Source organism: Nannospalax galili, unplaced genomic scaffold (genome assembly GCF_000622305.1).
Source record: "Nannospalax galili isolate Female #2095 unplaced genomic scaffold, S.galili_v1.0 scaffold7, whole genome shotgun sequence".
Classification (NCBI taxonomy): domain Eukaryota; kingdom Metazoa; phylum Chordata; class Mammalia; order Rodentia; family Spalacidae; genus Nannospalax; species Nannospalax galili.
Window position 1 is genome coordinate 10,815,367 of NW_008359081.1, and position 10,467 is coordinate 10,825,833.

General features: G+C 34.7%; 1 protein-coding gene across 1 annotated transcript in view; it reads right to left on the minus strand.

Moving 5' to 3' along the window:
* Positions 1-10,467, minus strand: part of Dmd (dystrophin) — a 2,373,110-nt gene that overhangs the window by 1,591,156 nt on the left and 771,487 nt on the right. Inside the window, exons 10-11 of the mRNA XM_017795501.2 lie at positions 2,375-2,563; positions 1,388-1,569 (exon numbers count right to left, since the gene is read on the minus strand). Of these exons, the coding sequence (XP_017650990.1) occupies positions 1,388-1,569; positions 2,375-2,563 (371 nt within the window). The remainder of the gene's footprint in view (positions 1-1,387; positions 1,570-2,374; positions 2,564-10,467) is intronic.

The following is a 10,467-nucleotide window of genomic DNA, read 5'->3' on the forward strand; positions in this document are numbered from 1 at the left end:
TCACTGAGTCCACTTATTGATACTTATGTGTACCTGTATTTAAGACTTCCCACTAGAAATTAGATAACGTCTCAGGGAGTTACTTCCTGGAGAAAACTGATTGTCTTTCCCTAAACTTCCATTGATTGGCTGTAGCTCTTCATCTCAGGGTGGAACCTCTTGAAATTTTCCCCATCCACCTTGGCATCTCAACTGAGAGAAGAATCTACTTCTATCATTTCCCTAGACCAACATAATCTCTTAGTATATTCTAAATATGTATCGCTACATTTACAGACAAGTGTATCTCACCACTCCTCAAAGAAGTTTCTTTTTACAAGAGAAGGAAGCTATTACAGAGTTCTACAACTGGTCAAATGTGGAGAAAATTAGGCTTTGAGGTGCCCAGCACTAAGTGACACATCTACAATGCACCCATTGCATCTAAGGCTCAGGGGACGTCACAGAAGAGGGGGCAGAAAGAATTCAAAAGTCAGAGGGTCAAGACACCTATTGCTAGTTAACACATTCTAGGCAAAATGAGGAAGCTACATCATTAAAATCTCCACAGTGTGGTAGTCTAACAAAACTGTTTTTTTTTCTTTTTTAAGACAAGGTTTCCATGTAGCCCCAGCTGGCTTGGAACTCACTATGTAGACCAGGCTAACCTCAATATCACAGACATCACCTTGTCTTTGTGTCCCAAGTGCTGGAATTTAAGCTGTGCATCCCACGCCCAGCAAATTTTGGTAATTCTTAAAGTATAGCTCTATAGATAACTGTTTACTTAACTAGCATCTCCACATAAGTTGCAAAAATGGACACAAAAATGATACTAACATGAAAATATAGCCATGAGTTTCCATAAAGAAAAGCTATAAACCTTAGAAAGCTGCTGAAAATCTAGACTGTCATTAGACGCCATCAAATTGACGGCAAGGATCTAAAACTTTCTATGTTTTTTTTTATTATTATTATGGAACTTCACTATGCTGTTCATAATTATCTCCAATTTATGATCCTTTTGCCATGGCCTTCTAAATAACTGTGATTTTGGCTATGTACTACTTTGTCATGCTAAATTTTCTATTTTTGTTAATTATAAACAATTTAGAAGCATGGTATAGTGGTTCATACTTATAAATCCAGCTACTCTGGAGGCTGAAGCAGATGGACTGCAATTTCAAGAAAAGATCAAGTTGGGCTCCCAACAAGTTCTAGCCCAGCATGGGCAATTTAGTCAGACCCTGTCTCAGTGCACAAAAATGCTGGTGATATAGCTGCATGGTAGTGTCTTTGTATGCATGCCTAAGTCCCTATGTTCAACACAGATAGACAGACAGATACACACACACACACACACACACACACACACACTAACACTCACTCACACAAACACATAATTTACCTGCTTTGTTTTTCCATGCTCGCTACCCTGAGGCATTCCCATCTTGAATTGAGGAGATTCATTTGTTCTTGCACTTCATTTTCTTCATCTTCTGATAATTTTCCTGTGCCAATCAGTCGACTTCCCAACTGCAGAACATTACCAACCCGTCCTTGATGGGATGTCAAATCCATCATAAACCCCTAACAAAGAAAAGTAAATGTTTGTAATCAACACTTTAAGGAATCATTGTAACTTTGAATTTGATTATTTTCAGTTTTAAACCTGTATCCCATTTAAATACATATTCTCGTTAAGAATATTCAAATTTTTATCTCAGGAGAATATTTCATTATGTCTATTATGAATTACGGAAATGATGATCTTAGCACATCTTCTGTAGAAGAGCCTGAATAAAGGATTTTAGAACAAATGATTCATTAAAGAGCTTAGTGTGGTAGCATATGCCTATAACTCCAACACAAAAGTGGCTGAAGCAGGAGGATCACCATGAGTTTGCTGCCAGACTGAATTGGATAGCTAGCACCAGTGTATTAAGCTTTACACATGAAAACACCCTTTTCAATGGGAGAAAAATAAGGAAAGGAGCTAATACATGGCAAATAATCTGAGTAGCCATATAATGTTATGAACTCCCACCCACTGAGGATCACTCAACTTGCTACCACACAGGTACTTGTGATCTACCTTAGAATTGTGATGTATAAGTGGGAACTTTGGACTGCACTTCAGAATCAGGCTCAGTTTGTTTTGCCCTGGCATATGGAGGAAGGCTATGCTTTTGCATTTCTCTGGGAGTCATGAGCAAAGTAACTATCAACAAAAGTAGAATTGCAAATGCTGATTGTTTCTATCAAAATCACAAAAATATAATTTTAATATTTCAATTAAAAATTCAAAAATGGAAGGAGCTTGGTGAATAACTGATAAAGCAGGCTTGCCATTTAAGTTATGAGCTTCATTTCATAAATCAGTGATTTGTTTTACCTCATGAGTGTGAAACTGTTCTTTCACTTCTTCAACATCACTTGAAATCTCTCCTCGGGCTTGCAATGTGTCCTCAGCAGAAAGAAGCCATGAGAGCACTTCTTCTAAAGAAGTCTGATAACTGTCCAGGTTTATGTCTGTCTCCATCAATGAACTGCCAGATGACTTGTCTTCAGGAACTTCCAAATGCTGAACAATAAAATAAATTGGGTGTTATACAATTAGTGGCTTTGCAGACTGTTCCAGTACATTAAATGATAAATTGAATGAAATATTTAAAATGCTAGAAATGTCCACTTGCATTATCAGAGACATGAGCAGCAGACACATAAAATAGTGAGCCTGCATTTTAACATCCTCATGAATACGTAGACAAATTCTCAAATGACAGTTGAAATCCAAACCAATTTAACATGTTATTAAAGCTCTTCTGTATTACACTAAAGGATGAACCAGTACATCATTTCTTGGTACATCAGTACCAAGATCATTGAATCTTACTTGCTGTGGAATTTTATCCATACATTATTTTTTATTCATATGTGCAGTTCTTTATATATAAATCATTGGAAGTATATGTATGCAGTTTTGAAATGACTAAAAAGAAAACTTCTCTTCCTCACATGGCACAAATAATGAAACATTTTCAAAACTTAATAACAGTAACATGTATAAGGAAATATGAAGTTAAATCTTAGCAAAAATCCTTGAAGATATATCTGATGTGTCTGACAGAAAAATCACTTATACAAATTGAGCATTTACTCCCAGAAGGCAATGTTGTAAGTAGGAAATATTGTCTTATGACTAGTAAAAAATGAAGTATGCCCTATTCAACTTAATTAGAATGATATTAAACAAGATTGCAAACAATTTTCTTAGAATACCTGCTACGATCATAAAGCTAAGGGGAAAATGTCTCAAAATACCAGCAGCTTGAAAGATAATCTAGTCACCTAGAAAGAGGTTGCTAGAAAGTTAACATAAACTGCTCTCATTAATGCTTATTCTACTATTCTGTCCAAAGATGCATAATAAAAAGCTAGGAGGCTAATTAGAGAAGTATTGTAAGAAAGACTTTGCTAGACTGGCTGGAGTGCTTTGCATGGCAGTGACTTGTTCCCAATTAAGCCAAACAGCGACGATATAATTTATAGACAAAGTATTCACCTCTAAACCTGGCCTATCTTGGCATATTCAGCTGTTATACAACCAGTATCATCAAGCTAAGGGAATGATCTCTTGGGTAACCCTTGCTCTGCTTTAATCTTATTTAGGTCAATTATCAAGTACAACAAACAGAATAAATGAGAAGGTCTGCAGAATATTTTTTTTTAGTCACATACATAGATGGGTATGTTTGGAGGTTTCAAATTCGTTAAAATGGCCATGCATAAAATGGTTTCATGAAGAAGTAGGATTCGTAGGCAAATGTATAATAACAGTTCATCACATTAAAATATGCTCTCAATTGGGCTATTGTAGTTTTGCATGCCTGACTATTCTTTTACTTTTGATTTATTCTTTTACTTTTGCTTTACATATAAAAAGCTAACTCATTCTTAACTGGAAAAAATGCACCTCTCTAAGTGTACTTCTTTTGTAATTTTCTTCCTTACTTTTGTCTTGATAGTCATTGCTGATATTATTTTGAGAGGATGAGGAATGGTACAGTATGGAAATGGCTAAATCTTCAGAAATTGTTTAGTCTTTGAGGGATCCCATGTAAACAGCTATCTTGGCATGTAGGATCTATTTAAGATACTGAAGCTGGGTAGTCCTCACATATCAGAATGACCCATTTTTGCCAGTTTTTTTTATATACAGCAAAAGAGGACATCATTTATTGAAAGCACATTGACAAATGCTACTGTGTTTATCAGGTTAAAGAATTTAGCATGAATGGCCAAGAACCTCTTTCTTCTTTTTTCTTTACTTATTTATTTATTTTTGAGACAGGGTCTCCCTATAGCCCCAGCTGACCTGGAACTTGCTATGTATTATGTAGACCAGTTCGTTGGCCTTGATCTTACAGAGATCAGCCTGTGCCACCACTCCCAGCTGAGGACCTCTGTCTCACTTAGACTACTTTTCTGATTTAACCAACTACTTATGTTAAAATTAATGACATAAAAATAATGGTAGAACAACCCACAGTTCTCATTTAAGAAAAAAATCCAGTCCTTCCTTAATCAGGAAGATGAAAGTGAAGAGAATTATTAGAATTTCAGAGCTTAGCAGAAAATGAAATAAAAACAGATAAGTTAATTTTGTTTCTACATTCTGGTCAGAATTAGATTAAAAGAACATAGTAGCTATGAAATGCAGAACATATAATCTGGTAGGACTGAGCTCATATTTGCTCTGGCACCTGGACTTTCACAATATAAATAGACGAGTAAAATCCATGCTAACACTGTACTTTTATTTTTTATTATTTTTTCTTCATTTTTTTATGTGTTTGAGTGTATTGCCTCCATGTATGTAACTGCACCTGTGTTGTGCAATGCTCGAAGTCGTCAGAAAAGAGCATCAGATCCCCTGGATCTTGATTTATGGATAGTTTTAAGCCACCATTTGGGTGCTAGGAATCCAATTGGGGTCTTGTGGAAGAACAGTCAGTGCTCTTAACTGCTTAGCCATCTCTCCAGGCCCAACACTGTAGATTTAATAATTTCATTATTCAGTATTATTTTAATAGTGAATGAAAAATATTGCAAGTTGAAAAGCTTTATATGTTAGTGATTTTAACATATTCTTGCTGCTGTTTGAACAAAGGGCTCTGTATTTAATTTTTAAATGTATCCCACAGATTATGTAGACAACCCTATGTGTAAGGAAATAAAGGTCAAACTAATCAGATTTAGTCTTCTCCAAGTTACCTTACTACACTAATAAGAAAATGGTACTACTTAAAATGGAATTTATGAAGCACTTTATAGGATATTTAACCTCGTATAAGAACCAAACAATATGTTATAGTTGGAATTATTAATAAGTTTACATATATTTATAACAACATTAAAAAATATCCAGACCTGAGTTTGCCTTATTAAGCCAATGCCCAGGTTTCAAGAGTCAGATTACTATTGTAGGAAAAATGATACCACAAAACTGGAAGGAAGCATCAATGAGTTAAGTCAGTTCTTTTTTTATAGTTTGAAACTCAAGCTGGAAACTATTGAAGAGTTCCTTAAAAATAGCTGGAGATCTTACATTCAAATAATCATGTTCATTCTTGTTCACTGTTGCTCTATTAACAATAGCCAGGAAATGGAAACAAGCTACATTCTTCAAGTGATAAATGGATAGTGAAAATATGGCGCATTAGAAAAATGGGGTATTATTCTGTTGTTAAGAAAACAAAATGATGAAATTCTCAGGTAAATAACTGGAACTGGAAACAATCATTCCTGAGTGAGGCATTCATTTCCAATAAAGATATAAATCACAGGTTCTCTCTCATAAGTGGACTGTAGTTTGGAATCTTTTTCTATTCCTGTTTCAGTGGTAAAAATCCATAGACATTAGGAAACTAGTAAGGTGCCATGGGGGGCTTGGGGAGCTTCATGGGAGAGGAGATAGAATTCAGTGATCTAAAGGGGGAAAGGGGGATAATGATATAGAAAAGTTAAATGGGATGGGGAATGGGAGAACAGAGCAAAGGACATAATTAGGGTAGCAATAACTAATACTAATGTAAAAATAGTCAAGCAAACCTACCACTATAGAAGCTTCTTAAAGTATATGTATATACAATAAAAATCAAGTTTAAAAAGAGTTACCATAAAATAGGTGGACAACACCTCTACCAGACACTATAGGCTAGAAAGTTAAAAGCCCAATGCCAGGAATGGACTCCTTCTTTAGAAGATTTTAACCAAGGGTCCCATAGCCACTTATATATTACTATTATCATTACTCCTGGTCTTATAAGACCCTATTACTGAAGACACTGCATGTGTGAGCCATAGAACAGCAAGGAGATTTCAAACTAGTACTGACCTCAAAGCTTCATTTCTACCAGCTATCCTTCATAGCACTGGAAGGGCTATATGAGCTACTGGAAGAGAAAAATGATCCCTACCTTTGCCAAGTTGTGAACCATGGAATCTACAACAACAATTGGCCTGGAAAGATATGCCCACTGGTGCAACATTGGCATTATTGTTATGGGAGCAACCAGTCATTTCTGCTTGGATTTAAGGCACATTTCACAGGATAGAGCCTATACCTGGCACTAATCAGGCATGGGTTTCTGTGGATAGACATGGCACAGGCCACAGGGGAGAACCTACTATAATTCTGCTAAATGAACATAGTATTAAATCAACTCCTAATGACTCTTTGTTATACCCATAGATTAGTGCATCTCTCAAATTTTACCAGAGATCTTTCTTGCAACAGATGACACCCTTAATAGGGTTGCACAACGTGTCAACATACAGAACATAAGAGACTTGGGAGTGATTAGCCCTAAATTGGACTCCTATTTCAAATTTCTGCCTCCTAAGGATGGGGGTTCATTGTGGAAGAGTGATTGGAAAGATTGTAAGAGCCAGAAGTGGTGGATGAACACAAGGAAATGCTGTTTTCCAGAGAGCAGGTAAGTTAATCATTAATTCACAGCAAGTTTGACAGCATATAAAAGGCCTCAAGCAAGCTCACGTCAGAGAAAATCTCACCACAGAGGTGCGTAGGTAGGTAAGATGCTCCAATACTAGCTAAGGAGCTAGTGGCGACTGATAGCTACTGGGAGAGGGGGACTCGATTTTCTTTAAAGGTGTGATGCTAGGTAGGTTAATCAGACTCCAGGGGGTGGACCCACACTGAAAGGCCTTTGGGGACACAAATTAGACCTGATAGGCCTTAAAGATATCAAGGTTATGAAATTAGGGGGAGAGAAAAAAGATGCACATAGAGGAGGAGGTCTGAATATGATAAAAATACATTGTAAGAAATCCTCAAAAGTTAAAAAAAAATTTATATACATATAAGTTACATTGTCAGAAATCCTCAAAAGTTAAAAAAAATTTATATACATATAAATTAATTACCCATATATAAATTATACATTAAATTATGTATGAAATTATGATAAATATTATCATCTGCCCTCTAAGGAATCCTTTCTCTGTATTGATCATTTTGTTTTAAGACCCAATATGTGGTTTATCAGAAATTTATGAAATGACTATAGGAGATTATGACAAGAAGTATTTTTAAATTAAACAAAATTAAATGATAAGTCTGGTGCTTTTGTATTAAAGATGAGTATCGTTTTCTGAATTTTTTCCAGATTTGCTTAATATATATGTACATTGTTCTAATTCAAGATTAATTTTTTCATACAGTAAATTATTTGAAATGTTTCTAGTAATTGAGACTCCATGAAACTTAGCAACGAAAAATTTGCTTTAATTCCAAATCTGCATATTTTCAATAGAATCCTTTGAATAAAATACACTTTTTTAATTAAATGATCTTTTACAGAGGATTCATAAATGAAAAAAATATTTAAAGAAGGTTTATGGCTTCAAATTCAACATCCCAGAATATGTTTTCATCACCATCTAATTTCATATTGAACCTGTATTTGCGGAGCGCTCATATATTCATGACATCCAAGCAAGTTTTCAAGAAATATCAATCTTTGCTTGTTACATTTTTATACATAAGAAATTCAGACATCAATCATTTTAAGAATGATCATTGACTGAAACTAATTTTTTCCTATAAACTAGTCCTATTTTATTTAATTTTCTGCCTTTAACACAGTATTTTTCCCTGCACTACATTGTCCAATTAATAATTAGGCGAAACCAGTAACAATAAATGAATGAAACAGTTTGCATCATTTTCAATATTTAAGAAGTAAAATTGATACCTTGTTCACATATATGAGAATTTTAACTATTGCTGTTTCATGTGAGAAAGTAGTAGAAACTGTAACCTATATTTCTTGACAACATTAGCTATCCATAAAAGTTGAAGAATGAGAAAGAAGTGGTAAAACTATGAAGGAAGTCAAGTGGCTGCTGTTTTTATTCTGCAATCTGTGTCAAAGAACAATTTGGGAAAATTATTTATAGTGACAATTTCTAGTAATGGAAATTTCTAGTAATCATTATTATACCTCATAACATAATATACTGTTATATGAATACCACACTCTCAAAATATTAAATCCTACTTGTGCTACCACTGATTTTTCCATAAATTCTCTAAAATTTCTGTATTTTGTTTTCTACATCATAGAAAGGAACGTAAAAACATATGACCTTAGTTTTGTTAGAATGATTATATTAGATAATTAATATAAAATATTTTGCACATTGTGGGTCCTAAGAAATGTTCTGTAATGCCTACACTTGGGGGACAGTTTCATTGAATTGGCAACTTATTTTCTTGAGATAATAGTTGAATGAGCTGCATGTGTTTTTGAAAGCATAATTTTGCCATTCAAATTGACACAAGTTGTCACTTGTGTACACAGACACAGGAAAACAAAAAATACACCAAACCCACAAAACAACTAGAAACGTGTCATATTTCTTGTTATATAGTATAAGTCAATGCATACATGGTGAATACTGCATGTATTGTACAATCTTTTTATCACTTGGTGAAAGATTATTTTAGAGCTAAAGGATTATGGAGGGATAACCAAGTAGTTCTTTTAGTACATAAAAGAAGTGCAGTTCAGAGGAACCAAGATTAGAATCTGGAAATATTCTTTCCATACTTTGATTGTGCTTTCTAAGCGACACAACATGTAAACAAGTTTTTCTTCAAAGTATGAAAAATGATTACAGAAGTGATTTATGAGAAATTAATCTAACATAGAACAGTACACATGACATTCAATCTAACGATATCATTACATAGGTAATTTTTAATACTGTTTGTGCTTGAAATTTAGTTGGAAGGCTTAATGAAGACTTGGGAAAAATATGGCCTGCTGTTTTGACAATATAAAAACACCATCCGAACAACTAGTACACATATGATAGCAATAAGAGCAGCTGCCGTTATTTATTGAGCACTTACTGTCAGTCAGTTTGCCAACCACTTAATATGCATTGTGTCATTCAGTCAGTTTGCCAACCACTTAATATGCATTGTGTCATTTTTCATTGCAGCATGAAATGGAATAGTGGGATGAGGAAATGGGTGTAGGAAAATTAAGTAACTGCTTAAAGGTCACAAAGGTAATTGGCATATCCATAATTTAAAACCAGGATTTTTATGTTTCAAGAAAAATAACTTTCCCACAATTTAAAAAAATACTTTATTTCATTTAATATTTTTATTTTATGTGTATGTGTGTATTGCCTGCATATATCTAAGTGTACCCATGTCGTGCAATGCTCTCAGAAGTCAGAGGAAGGTGTCAGATCTTCTGCAACTGGACTGACTTAGGCTTAGTAGCCTTCATGTGGGTTCTGGGAATTGAACCCAAGTCCTCAGTGCTCTTAACTACTGAGCCATCTCTCCACCTCCTTTTCCCACAATTTGAAAACTCTTTTTTGTTAATGCTAATTTTTAGGAATTTCATACAATATACGTTTTGGATGATGCATTTATTTTTTCATAATTTTTATTGAATGTGTATTTCATACAGAATATCTCAATCATCTTTATATGCTCTTCCCCACTGGCACATTTCCATAGCCCCCCACATTGGAACTTATACATTGGAACTTATACATTCTGTCATTTGTGTTAAGGCCTACTGTGTCAACATAGTGTCCCCAAACATTCCACAGGCAAGTTGATCTACTGAGGTCTAGTCAGCGTATCTAGAGTTCCTCAGTTTAGGAAGATCAACTCTTCCTCACCCAGAAGTCCATTTGCTAATATTTCTTCAGCTAAGATTGGGGTCTTCTGTCCATTTGTCCATTTCCCCAGTTAGAACTGCCATTTTGATTGCTTTAGATCCTATTCCCTACTTGCACCTCATGTTAGTGTTCTCTCTCTCTCTTTCTCTCTCTCTCTCTACATATATAGATATATATATATAGATAGATAGATATTTTTGCTCTTTTTGAGACAAGGTCTCCCTGTAGCCCCAGCTGTCGGTTTTCATATTT